The 14,055-nt window shown below is 47.8% G+C and overlaps 1 protein-coding gene across 1 annotated transcript in view; it reads left to right on the top strand.

Moving 5' to 3' along the window:
- The first annotated feature begins 1,679 nt into the window (after positions 1–1,679).
- IGFBP7 (insulin like growth factor binding protein 7) overlaps positions 1,680–14,055 on the top strand; it is a 75,620-nt gene continuing 63,244 nt past the window's right edge. The window contains exon 1 of the mRNA XM_032849749.1: positions 1,680–2,187. Within this exon, the coding sequence (XP_032705640.1) occupies positions 1,713–2,187 (475 nt within the window). The 5' untranslated portion in view covers positions 1,680–1,712. The remainder of the gene's footprint in view (positions 2,188–14,055) is intronic.

Consider the following 14,055-nt stretch of genomic DNA (forward strand, 5'->3'; position numbering starts at 1 on the left):
GCTGTCAGTGTCCCTATGTTCCCCCCCCAACACGCACACAACATGTAGAGCCTCAGGGCTTCCTTCAGCTGCACACCCACCTGGGAGCTAACTTGATAAGCACCTTTGCTGCCTGTCTTCCCTTTCTGTCCATGTCCATCCACCTCCCCAAACCCCACTGCAACTGGTGTGTCCTTATGTGGCCTCTCAAGTAAACTACTTGACCTGGACTCCTTATTCTCCGGTCAGGTTGCGGGGGAAGGTAAAACTGTGACAGGATAGTCACAGTGGGTCATCATCAACTTAGTGGAACTTGACCAAAGAGCTCACAACGTTGGAACAGAGCAGGAAATACCAGAGTGCCCTCTGGATTTGTTTCAATTTGGGACCGTATACTGGGTCATGTAAACTGTATCTCACAGTGGGACGAAGGCAAGAATATTTAGGAAAACTCTGCTCCAAAGACTTCTCATCGTTCCTGAACAATGGCCATGTCAACATATGACCTTGTAAAGAAAAGTGTCACTTTCCCAGAATATCTAAGGAGATGCCAAAAAGGAGTGCTAGGTTTTCTAGAGAGAAGGATGCTTCGTTTTTTATTACCTGAATAAATTTTGTGATTGTATAATTTTCAAAAAAAGTTTACAAAGGAATCCTAGGAAAGCCGATGAGAGTGACATCACATATTGCCGGTGGCATCGTGAACCGCACACTTGGAGTTAGCAATCCCATAAATCTTCAGATTTATACTAAGAAAAAAGAACTCTGAAGAACTAAAAGACATGTAGAATGACGCACGTTGCAGTGTTGTATGTTCAATAAAAAGGAACAGAATTTAAAGGTCTGGATAGGAGGGATTTCTAAGCGCATACACTCAGAAAAAGAGCCTTCAAGGGTAAGTCTGCAGAGCACTTTACAGGGAGATGGAGGAGGAAATGTCCGTCGTTTGTATCAAACACCTCATGGGATTACAGGCGAAATTGCTTCAGGTGCCTCAGCGGCACACCCAGAGGTGCCCTGCTCTCTGGAGAGGTGTGATGGAGATCCACCACAATTTAGAATGAACCCAAGGCGATGAAGCAGCTCACTCATGAATTCCAGAACTCACCATTGAACTTGACTCGGCATAAGTGAGCACAGGGGGAGGGGTCAATTATGAAGTTCCAAAAAAGAGGAGTGGTTGGCAATGGTTTGTCCTCAGCCTGGCACCCGAGACCACACCCGGTCTGTGGCCGACGGGGACACAAATCCCCCCGTGGCGTTTTAAACACGATTTGTTCTTAAAAGAGTCATCAGTAGTCAGGTGTCCCAGGCCCAAGGAGAATTTAATCGATTAAAAACACAGGGTCGTCACGAAGTCGTTGTTGTCGTCAAGAAGTATACACATCGGGGCTGGGACAGGCGCCGTCCCCGCGGGCGACCCCGAGGGACTGGGGAGCAGGGCGCGGGGCTGAGCGCAGGGGCCCGGGTGCAGCGGGTGCGGCGCGCTGGGAGGCAGAAGGCGAGCGAAGCGGACGCGAGGTCGAGCGCCCCGGGCCCGCGCGCGAGCCCGCCCCGCCGGTAGGGGCGCGCTGGAGCCGGGCGGTCCCGGGAGGCGCGGCGCGGGCGGGGCGGCCGAGCTCTCACCGCCCCGGGGTGTGGTTCCCAAGGCCGGGCCGGGCGGGGCGCCGGGTTTAAAGCGCGGGGCTGTGAGGCCGGACTCACTCGCGCTCCTGCAGCCTACGCCCCCAGCCATGGAGAGGCCGCCGCTGAGCGTCCTGCTCGTCGGCGCCGCCGGCCTGCTGCTCCTGCTCCTGCCCCTCTCCTCTTCCTCCTCTTCGGACGCCTGCGGCCCCTGCGAGCCGGCCGCCTGCCCGCCCCTGCCCCCGCGGGGCTGTCCGCTGGGCGAGACCCGCGACGCGTGCGGCTGCTGCCCGGTGTGCGCCCGCGGCGAGGGCGAGCCGTGCGGGGGCGGCGGCGCCGGCAGGGGGCACTGCGCGCCGGGCATGGAGTGCGTGAAGAGCCGCAAGAGGCGGAAGGGTAAAGCCGGGGCAGCAGCCGGCGGCCCGGAGGTGAGCGGCGTGTGCGTGTGCAAGAGCCGCTACCCGGTGTGCGGCAGCGACGGCGTCACCTACCCCAGCGGGTGCCAGCTGCGCGCCGCCAGCCTGAGGGCCGAGAGCCGCGGGGAGAAGGCCGTCACCCAGGTCAGCAAGGGCACCTGCGAGCAAGGTGGGCACGAGCGCTTTCCCTTCCGACCCCGCCCCGGCGGCCGCGCGCCCCCTGGCGGATCAGACCCGACAGGGCGTCCGCCGTCGCGGTGCCCCGCGACGACTCCAGGGGGCATCCCGGGGGGAGACGGAGGCGAGGGGAGGAGTTGGCACCTCCGGAAGCAAGGGCGACGCCCCCTCTTCTCTTTCTCTCTCTCTCTCTCTCTCTGGTTTTATTTTGATAGCTTGTTGCGTGCGCCCAGAAGTGAGGACTGGCGAGTGTATATACATTCAGATGGCAAGTCGATTCGCAAAAGCTGGCCCTACTCTTTCGGAAAGCCAGGGATGTCCTCTTCCTCGTCCTTTCTTGGCTTGGGTGGATAGGTAGAAGTGAAGTCAGAGAGGGGGAAAGAGTTTGACGATGAAGTGCAAAGTAAGGACTTTCAAAGAAGTTATTTATCCTGCGTTTAATTGGCTAGGCTGTAAGAATTTTGAAAATTGGATTTTATGGTTCTTAATATTAGAGTAATTCACTTACTGGAAATTAAAGATTCTCAAACAGTAATCTAGCTAATTATTTGTGGGCAAGAAGTACAAACTCTTGGAAGAATGATTTTATGTAGTTTATATTATGAACCTTATGACCATATTGTTTTCTTTCTTGTCCCATTTTTGTGTAACTCCTCCCCAGGATGCCCTGTTCAGCAGGAATGCCTTTGAGGTTATGTTAGATCGTTTATTTTAATTCCAGACAGGTCCAAACTTGCCATAAATGAAAGAGGAAAATAAATAAGTGTCTGGACTTGTAAGGGGAGAGAAACCTCAGAGATTTTAACTCTGTCTGAAATAACATTTTCCGTAGGCAGTAATTTCAAGGGAAAGCTAGAGATCCAACCTTGGCAGTCCCTCTCCTGGCCCCAGCCAATGTAGAAAAAGGGAAGGAGGCAGTTCTCTTAAAATGACAGAAGCAGTTGCTTCCTTAAGCACAGCCCAGACTTTTCCCCACACTTTCCAAATAATTCTTTTTTTAGAGCTTTTCCCAGAAGTCCATACTCTGATAGGTCGTATGTCACTAATTTCAGAGTTCACTACTGAAAGCCTTAAGTCGTGTTAACTTACTGTTGACTCCTTAAATTACTGTCACCTTAAGCTTAGAAAATCACAACCCAAAATAATTCACAGACTTTTCCAACAGAAACACAGTCATTTTTTCTTTTGGATCTAATTTATCAGTCATTTCCTGAAAAGAGAAATGTGTGCAGTTTAAAAATTCATTCCAAATACTGCGATTTTTCTTATAAACCTTCCAAGGGGAATTTTTCCCCATAGTCTTTCCAAATGACTGGTACTTGCTTATCAGAGCGGAAGGTTTGCTGGGTGATTGTTTAAGCATTGTTGCCGATTCTGGCTGGTTTTATCCCTTTTTCTCTCCTACTATGTGCATCTCTAAACACAGTGGGATTATAAAATCTTGAGACTGGATAGTCATATAGAAGAGTCCTATCACCTGATTGCCAGGTACACCCAGTTTCTCAGCATCTTTTCAGACTGCAAACCCCATGAAGATATGGACCTGGTTTTTCTTTTTTTCTGGGAAAATGTTAAGGGAAATAGCATCGAAAACTGGCAACTTTGACATAAATTAGCCTTTTCTTCCCAGACGAAATTTAGAGATATGGGTCTAGTGCCTGGGACCATTTATTATTACGCCAGAGAAAGCAGAAAAGACTGTGAGGTCTACCAGTATACTTTTCTACAACAGAGATGAATGGGGCCAAAACCAGATCTCCTGATATATTTCTCCTGATGTGGAGATGTGTTGACAGTGACAGGCAAACCTGACAGTGCTGTTTCTTTCTGTGCCATTTAGTACTAGGGCTCTGCGAAGACTAGGAAATGCATTTTCTAGGTTCCTCCAGCCATTTCTACCCCGAGAAGAAACTTGAGTTAGGCTTCCTCGAGTACTGAAAGGAAGGGGGCATTGCTGTTCATCTCGTTTACCGGCATTTATTGAGCATCTAGTTCATGTCAGCAATGTGCTGACACAAGTGTTCTCCAGCCACGGATGCACAAACAGATCTAGTCTTGATGAGTAAAAAACTATCCCTACAAGTTGCAATCTCACTTCCTTGAGTGCTTTCCTTGGAGCCCTGGAGACCCTTCCAATTGTCCCCTTCTTTTCTGAGATCACCACATACCTACAGTCTGGAGAAAGATCTTGGTCTGCTTGTTTTCTGTGCCTGTGATGAGAGGCAAAGCTGTCATCTTGAAATATGTCCAAATGGTAATGAGCTAATCATCTCAAACCTTGGAACTGCCGTCATGAATTTAGAACCACTAGATCTGATTGAGGTCCCTGATGTCATGAGCAAGTGGAAGAGGGGATTTGACAATTCAGTTTGATAAAAAGTTTTGGAGGTGCTGAGGTCTACAACGAAATCACTCAGTTGGAAGAGAGCAGGGTACTCCTTTATTCCGAGTCTTGGTTGACACCTTTTGTTCGTGGTGTGTTCGTGGTGCTTTAAATCCGAGCTTCTTGGTGATTGCATTGCAGCCACTTTGGGTCTCTGTGTTTAGTACTTTTGGGACCCAAGTTCAAACTACCTAGCAGGGCATACAAGGCTCTTGACCATAATGGTATTATTTTGGCCTCTTCTCCCCAAGCCCCTTATGGTCCAGGCACAGAATGTTGCAGCTTGCTGTTTGCAGTCACACCCTCACTATTTCCCACCCTTTGAATTCCAGGCCTTCAAGGATCAGCCCCTGTCCCTTTCTCCATGAAGCAACTTACCCTCCCTGCCCCAACCCAGCTGTGCTCCACCTACCCCGCACCCCCATGATGATGTCCTTGTCCTCCTTTGGTTCTCTGGAAGCATCCAGCCATTTTCCAGCCATATTTGTTGCACAGATGCTGTGTATATATAAGCAAGAGGCGTTCTACCAGAATAGTAAGACACTGAGCTCTAGAGCCGGACTCCGGGGTGCGCATCTTAACCCTGTCACTTACCCTGGGGCAAGTCACATGACCTCTTGGGACTGGGTTTCCTCGACTGTAATAAAAGGATTATCATCATACCTGTCTCAGAGTCGCCAATGACATTCAGGGTTGTGGCGATTATCCACAGAAAATGCTCAATAGATATGCGTTGTCACTATGGAACTAGAAAGTAAGCTCCATGAGGAAAGGGAATTTTCGCTTCCTGATCTGTGCCTACATCCGTGCCGGGCACTAGTAGGTGCTTTAAACATACGCTGAATAAATTTTGAGTGTGCCAGATGTTCTAGTCTCTGGGCGAGCAGCCTTGAATAAAATAAACAAGATCCCTCTCTCATGGTTTTTACTGAAAGCTTTAGACAGAAACAGCACATTTAACAGCGTGTGCCCTGAGAATGTACAACAGGGAAATGGGATGGAGGCTGGGGATGGAGCCATGTGAAGTGAGGCTGGGCCAAGCCACACAGAGGATCCGTGGGACAATTTCGGCCAAAGGACCAGAATTCCTGAGGGAAAAACCAACTCTGCGGGTTCGTAGAGCATTCCCCATTGTCTCCACAGGGCTCTGGGAATGTCTGTCCTCCCCACTAGACCAGGAGCATCCTGAGAGAGGGACTCCATCTGATAATTATTTATAAACACAGTGGCTGGCGATTAGTTGGACACTTGGTAAATACGTATTGGTTAAACAAAGGAATCCATGTAAGAAAGAGCCTTCCCATTTGGAAATGCAGGCTATGGACCCTGCTGCCTGTCTGTCTCTTTTCTCCTTGTATGTTCTGCCTTCCTGAAGTCTAGGCCAAGGAATACATCTGACCCTTGACTCGTCTTCCCTTCTAATGCTGTCCTGAACTCTAGCTTTAGGTGGTCAGTTTCCCCCCGAAATCCCAACATTTCTCCATCCCCTTTATGGTAAGAATTAGGTTCAGACCTGCAGAAACTGTTGTGTAAATGGAAAAAGCTTCAGCAAAAAGATTTTTGTTTTCAGAAACTCATTTCATTTGATGGATTTTAAACATTAGCTCTTTGAGAAGCTCATTTAGTTAGCAACCTAAAAATGAACCTATCATTTAGCTGTACCTGTTGTATTACTATCCACCAATGAGGTATGAACTTGTGATATTGTGATTTATAATAAATACATATGTGATCTTACTCTGTTTCTGCCCTGAAGCTCCCAAAGCCTTTGGAATTTCCCAAGTGTAGAGGGTGCATCGAGTATCTTTCGCTGTGTTAATGAGTGACTTTGGGGCTGAGGAGGGGCAGGCTGCCTGCTGGCGGAACCAACCACTGGAACTTTCCCGGGAGGGGAGACAGCCATGATTGTCATCGAATCCTTAAATCATGCTTGTGTAGAGAAGACTCCACAAATACCCAGAAGGACTGGTTCAGAGAGCTTCTAGGTTGGTCAACATTGGAGATGTTGGGAGAGTGTGGTGCTCCCAGACAGGGCAAGGAGGCTCCAACCAAACCCCTTTCCCCATACCTTGCCCTATACAGTTCTTCTGTCTGGCTCTTCCTGAGTTGTATCCTTTTATAATAAATTGGTAATTTTGTGAGTCAAATGTTTCCCTGAGTTCTGTGAGCCACTCTCTCTAGCAAATTAATAGAACCAGAGGGAGTGGTTGGGACCTCCCACCTGTGGCCAGTCAGAAACACAGGTGACAAACGACTCATGATGGGCATCTGAAAGGTGTGGGTGTAGTCTGGTGGGACTGAGCGGTGCGAGGTAGACAGTGTCAGAAAAGGATTGTAGGACACCCAACGAGTGTCAAAGACTTGCTTGCTGGCATGGAAAAAACACGTCACGACTGGCGTCAGAACTGTAGAACTTTATGGAAAGTTGAAAGAGGGATTCAAAAATTAAATTATTAAAGGTCTGGTTTATCTCCAGGGATGGGGGAAATGAAAGTCCGTGCAATACTTTGTTAAACTAACACAGTTACATCATAAGACGGCTCACAGGACCCAGAGGTAGAAGGAGCCTTCATCCGGATTTGTAGGAAAAGAGCCGGGAATGACTTCCTTGTAGAATAAGGTCCTGAGACAGGGATGTGAAGGAATTGGCTCGAGCAGAGCTGGCCTGGAAGTTGGAATGGACTTAAAAGGAAGATGTGATGGGTATTATTAGCCGCAGAAGGACTGGCACGTGGTTCCTTGGGGCTTCCTTGCAGAATGAGAGAGCTGAGGTGGCTAGACACTTGATAGAGCCCAGTGATGGAGGGAGACGTTTAGATGCATCGAGGTTTAGGGGTGATCACAAGAGCAGTGGGACCTAGTGAGTGATACGATTGATTTATGCTTTTTAAAAATCTGTGTTGGCCACCCTTAGAATGGATTGGAAAGGGGCAAAATGGGGTCAGAGACTCCCATTAAGAAGCAGTTACAGTAATCCCAGGGAGAGGTGCCTAGATTTGTTCACATCTTAAGCTTCCCAGATCTTAGCAGCATTGTCAAATCTGGGTCCCTAACCTACCGGGGCAAGCTCTGTGTTACTTGGGAGAGATGAGCGCATGGCGCTGCACTTTTTTCTTATAAATGACCCCTCACATGGCTTGCTGGTTAGCCAGCCCTGCTCCCGAATTACAGACACTTTCTCATTTCAGGAGGCTCTTCCTTTCTCTCCCATAATCCCCATTCCTCTATCCACGTCATCCTCTATCCACGTTCAGATCAGACACAGAAGTCAGACCTCAAAAAAGTCTACCCCAGCTTTTAAAATTTTTCTCGCCTCATTTGCCCTTCTTGAGCACAGAAACTTCAGGACCTTGGCTCATTCTTATTTTAATCCCCGCATTTCAGGGGAGATTTGAAAGCCAGAAGAAACTTTCGACCAGATAATCATCAGCTTTGGAAAAGGATCCTAAAGGACTTCAGATTCTTTTCAAAGAAAGTCATTCAAGAAACAAGTTAATGTTTCTTCATGGTTAGGAATGAGTTATTAAGTGGAAGGTGCCTGACCTTCTGTTCTAAAATTCCTCAGGAGATGGAATTAAAGGGCCTGGAATTCATAGCCATGAGGCACATTTAGATTACACAGTAGGAAGAACTTGCTGGTTTAAAAAACAAACAAACAAAAAACAAAAATGTGGAATATGGTACCATGCTCCTGTAGGAGTCCAGAGAATTCTGTCTGAAAGTTTCTCTTGCAGAGAGCTGAGAGAGAACCTAAGTGAGGAGGGGAAGCATGCGGAAGAAGCTGTTAAAAGTTTCAAAATCTTTGATGCTCTAGACCTAAGTGATGGAATGATTGAGCTAAGCTGGCATCTGCTCACCCCGCTAAATAGGATTTCCATCCTTCCCTTAGAGCCTGCCCTCCAGGTTTACTGCAGATTTGCCTTCTACAAGAAGCTGCCTTATAAGGCCCTCTTTGGGTAGTTGAGTGACTACACTGTCTTGGATGGAGCCCAAGGGCAGCCAGCCTTCCTGCATTCTAAATTCCTCCCCACGGAGGGGATAAGATTATGGTGCTTCCTTCACCTCAAGTTACCCCACAAATGATCTCACCTCATCTGTGTTTTTAATTGTAAGGCTCTTGTTTTTAGCAGCGATTAAGAAGGAACCCTGCATTGTCATCAAAAGACTTTTAAACCAGGGAGCCTATGAGTGTAATCTTTTTTTTTTTTTTTTTTTTTTTTTTTTTTTTTTTTTTTTGTAATTTAGATCCAGGAGTGGCATCGTTAGAAAGATTCAAGGTGGGAGAAGACTTATGAGTGTGTAAAGGAATGTCAGCTTCTTTTAGGCAGTTCTGAAGATTTCCCCGTGAGACCTTTACTGTTGAGGAAGGTGGGAGGGACTAGAAATGTCTAAGGAGAGCTTTCCCAAGACTGCGCTGGGTGGGTGTTTCAGGTTGATAAGACCTGCCAGCCCACCACCCCCACAAAGCCTACAAAGGAAAGTGAAGAGGTGAGGAGAAGAAAGCCTTGGTTGATTGGGGGGAGGGAAGAATTTGTTTTGTCTTACTTCAGATTGATGCGTTAAATTGCTGAACCCTTTTATCTCAAGTTGGGTTAATGGCAAAATGATCTGGGGCCTTTGAAAAAGCTGATGTGTTGAACTGACTTTACTGTTCTACAAAGGAGGGCGGGCTTGCGGCTGATTAGGACCCAAGGGGCAAGAACGAGCCCCACCTCCCACCTCCGATGGTGCCTCCGTGGGTGGGTTCCCCAGGAGAGTAGCAGAGGAGCCTGTAGCCTGGGCTGGTCCCCGAAGCAGACTGAGGTTGTGGAGAAGTTCTGGGTCCGCAAAGTAAAACTGAGCCACGTTCATAGGGTAGGAAGTTACTTACAGTGAGAGAGACAAGGACAAGCCCACATATTCGGAGTAGGGTTGACTATGAAAAAGCAACACCCTCAGAACTTCAGGATTAATGAGTGAAGGAACAGTTACCTGCTTCACAGGATGTATGCCATCCCCGTACCGTGTGTAGCACCAAATCAGTGTAGAGTCACTCTTGACTCTAACTGGTCAAGAACTGTACGTGGTATGTTGTAGGTAATGAGAATAACTAATGTTTTTGCGTCATTTATGGTTAACGGTGGATGTTTGCCACTTTGCTCCTCACGGAAGCCTTGGAAGGTAAGGGGAGTTACTTATCCCAGTTTCCAAACAGGGAAACTGCCCGTCAGCCATCCAGAGAGCCAGAAGACGGCATTTCTGGTGTGTAAATCTAGGTATTCTCCAGGCTTGCTGTTCAAAGTGTGGCGCCTTGACCCGCAGCCTCGACCCTCAGCACGGTCTTTCTCCTCCGTTAACCTAAAATTATTTCAAAATAAACAGTTTATTTTTTTTTTTTTTAAAAGATTTTTATTTATTTATTTGAGAGAGAGACAGTGAGAGAGAGCATGAGTGAGGAGAAGGTCAGAGAGAGAAACAGACTCCCCGCGGAGCCGAGAGCCCGATGCGGGACTCGATCCTGGAACTCCAGGATCATGACCCGAGCCGAAGGCAGTCGTCCAACCAACTGAGCCACCCAGGCGTCCCTCAAAATAAACAGTTTAAAACAAGAGTCAGGGGGCACTGACTGGCTCAGCTGGTGGAGTGTGCAACTCTTGATCTCTGGATTATAAATTCGAGCCCCATGTTGGGTGTAGAGATTACTTAAAAATAAAATTAAAAAAAAAAAACCTCTTCAGTGTGGAAAAAGTTTTAAGAATACTCTAGTGGATATATCTTGCTTATATTTTCTCTTTGATGGATTGACAGGGGTTAGATGATACGTTCCTGTGTAAATAGTTCTAAAAGAGCTTTATGAGCAAATAGAAATTCATTTTGATAACAAAGGTAATGTCTTAGTTTACTTGGCTTTTTGGGGTAATGGGATGAACCTTGTAGTAAGTAACATATTACATTCAGTGAAGGATGGTATTTCTTAAATGAATGTATCTCCCCCCCGCCCCCCCGCGCCAAATACCTGAGCTCCGTCTAGTGTCAGTCCCTCCAGGGCCGATGGGGACGTCTCCTCAGTTGCAACCAAGGGCTTTTGAAGGGACAATGTGCTGGGAGCAGCTAGCCTGAATATTTTCCCAAGGAGGACCTCTTGGGGCATAACGTTTGCATTTGGCGTTTGATCATTTGCTAGGCTTTCTGGTAGCTCCAAGTAGGGTGAAGAAGGAGAAAAATTACTAAGAAAACTGTCAGCACACTCCAGTGTTGTCTTTCACTTGAAATTTTAGCTCTGAGCACTGACTGAGCCCTGCCCCGCCCCACCCCCTTGCCCCATCCCACCTCCCACCCCCGCACGCTCTGGCGTCAGTTTTCCCAGCTGGGATAATAATATTTACTCCAGGGGTGCCTGGGTGGCTCAGTGGGTTAAACCCTCTGCCTTTGGCTCGCCAGGGTCCTGGAATCGAGCCCCACATCAGGCTCTCTGCCTCGCGGGGAGCCTGCTTCCTCCTCTCTCTCTACCTGCCTCTCTGCCTACTTGTGATCTCTGTCAAATAAATAAAATCTTTTAAAAAAAACAGTATTTACTCCATATCTAAGCTGTGATTCATGTAGGGCTACTCTCTTTCGGGATTGAAGCATATTTTTTGTCAGGTGATGACTTGCAAAAGAAGGAAAATCCTTGTCGGGGTTTGAGAACCCAAGCATAATCCATTTTGACTTTCTGAGAAGAAAAGAGAGAGCACTTTAATATTCTAACAGGCAGAAATGCAGCTGACTTCAATCACCCTGTCCCTTCATGTTGTTTTTCTTGAAGAAGGGACGGCTCTAGCTTTTTTGGAGGCTTGTCTTTTCCCCGAGTGAGAGGGGCTCAAAGACATTTCCTTTACATCACGGCGGATTAGCAGGCCAGCGGTCAAGTGGTTGAATGGGGAAAGCTTTAGATCTAACATCTGTTCTGCTCTCTTCTGGCCTGACCCCAAGTGAGGGAGAAAATTTTATCAAGAAAGAGATCTCCTGGAACATTGAGAAGGTTCTGAGAGAGACCACACAGAAACGAGGCTTTAGGAGTTTGTCTGGGTAGCCCGCGACTGCAGGATGTGAAGCCGGCTCCTTCTCCATGGGAGCTCTCAGAAGTCTGTGCTCCGGGAACAGAAACCTGAACGTGAATTTCAGTAGCAGCGGCAGCAGTTACCCTGCGGGCCTGGCTTCCGAAGGACCCCCCTCGGGAAGCCGTGCAGCATGTGACCGAGAATGAAATGCTTAGGCGGCAGCGGCTCTCCTTTAGAGGCGGCGAGGGGAAGGGATTCGTGCAGAGAGGCTGCTTGTTAGAGCTGCGCAGCCCAGCTGGAGAGGGCCTGCTGGGGCGGAGAGCGAGAGGCTGCCCGGGTTTTGACCGGCCAGAGCCTCAGAACCAGAGGCCCCTCTCTGCTCGGGCAGGTCTCAGATCAGAGCTGCTGACGCAGCCTGGCTCTTTCTGCACCACCAAGCCTTTGGATCGCTGGAAGATAACTGTCAGGGCCCGGGCAGGCCTGTTGGGACCGAGTTGAGATGTGGGAACACGAGCAGCCCCTCCCTCTTTCTGTTCACTCACTCTGCCTGGCCTGTCCTTGCATGCTGCCCTTTTCTCCTGCCTGAGCACAAAGAAATCTGGTTTTCTCTCTGCAACCCCAACCCTTTGTTAGTCACAGAGCTTGGCCAGCAACTTTATAAATGGTGAACTCTGCTCAGTCTGCACCGCCCCCCCGTTCCATCCCTAGACTCCTGAGCCACATCTGGCACTCCGCCACAGAGCACGAATAAGCAAGAAGTTGACTTGCCACCTCTGAAAGGTCCCTGTTATCCAGGCTATGGTCGTCCTTTTCTTGAGGCTTCTTTGAGGTGAAGCTTTTTTTTAGATGCTTTAGGACCCTGGTTTATTCCATGCATCAGCCCAAACCCAGTGGCCCCTCCCAGGTCCAGTCCAGGAGGTAGGGGAGACAGCCATAGCCTCCAGGTGACCATGGGCTCCATAGGTCTCCAAGGCAAACCCCAGGCCTGACCCTACCAATCGTCTTCAGTTCTTAGGACTTCTGGGTCACCCAGCAGCCGAAATCTGACCGATACAAGTGAGGAAATACAGCAAAGATTGGCTAAGGGTATGAACTTTGGAGTCAGACCACATGAGTCAGATCCCCCTTTACCACTTAACTACTGGGGTGACCTTAACCTCCTTGATTCAGTTTTCTTGCTTGCAAAGCAGGTATTATAGTAAAGTCTGCCACTTAGGATCGTTGGGATATTAAGTGAGCTAATACATGAAAACCCTGGTACCTGCCACATAGGAAAGTTTCAGTAAATGCTGTTTCATTTCAGTTTTTACTGTTCTTAGGATTATAAACCCTAATGCAAGTTAGTTTATAAGTACCTTGACTGTGACATGTTGATGTCTTTGCCAGGAAGGCTGGGGGAGGCGGGGGAAGAGAAAGAATCTTGGGCAGGCCTCCCGTCCAGTGCAGGTCCGAACGCGGGTTCCATCCCACAACCCTAAGTTCATGACCTGAGCCCAAATCAAGAGTCAGATGCTCGACCGACTGAGCCACCAGCCGCCCCCACTTGATGTTTCACATGGACCAAGCCGGATGTAATTCTGCCCTGTGTATCTTCAGGCTAGATCTGAAACCTGTGTTTAAATCTGTGCCAACAAAACGGCAGGGTGATGTTCTTACAAACAAATCCCTGAAAACTTTCCATCTCGTTCTTGTTCTTCAGGGATTTCAGGACAGAGAGTCCTCCATCTCTGAGAGATCCCACAGCCAAATGCAAAGAGTTGCATGGGAAAGCCCCAGGATTCTGTCCAGAGGGATCACGTTGCTTTATAGCATGGAATATTTCTGTCTTCCCGGTCCCACACTTTTTTTTCTAACAGCACCTTTCAGGTATAGAGGACATTTTAGATTCAGAGGACACTCAAATTATTTTTTTAAAGTTTTCATTTATTATTTATTTATTTATTTATTTATTTGAGAGAGAGAGAGAGAGAGAGAGCATGAGCCGAAAGAGGGAGAAGCAGGTTTCCACTGAGCAGGGAGCCTGATGTGGGGCGCCATCCCAGGACTCTGAGATCATGACCTCAGCCGAAGACAGATGCTTAACTGAGCCACATAGGCACCCAGAGGACACTCAAATTAAGTAATTATTGAGTTTCTTCCCTGCATATAATAGGAAATGTTTTGGGGGTTCGTTGGTTGGTTCATTTAAAACCAAAGAAAAATAAAGATATTGCTCCAAAGAAGAATATGAACCCAAATCAGAGATTGGCAAAGACTATGATTAGTGTTTATGAGGTACATATTGGGTATTATCCTTGACTCCTAGAGACTTATTGGTGTAAATAATAAAGCCCTTTGCATGCAATTCATGAATCTCCTCTTTGGCTTTCATATTAGCCTCAGCTTAGCAGGAACTCATTTAAAAATCAATACATTTAACTATAAACAGCCCTATTAGACTCAGGAAGGTACCCACTTA

Source organism: Lontra canadensis, unplaced genomic scaffold, assembly GCF_010015895.1.
Source record: "Lontra canadensis isolate GAN:19392208 unplaced genomic scaffold, GSC_riverotter_1.0 scaffold1, whole genome shotgun sequence".
In the NCBI taxonomy this organism is placed as follows: domain Eukaryota; kingdom Metazoa; phylum Chordata; class Mammalia; order Carnivora; family Mustelidae; genus Lontra; species Lontra canadensis.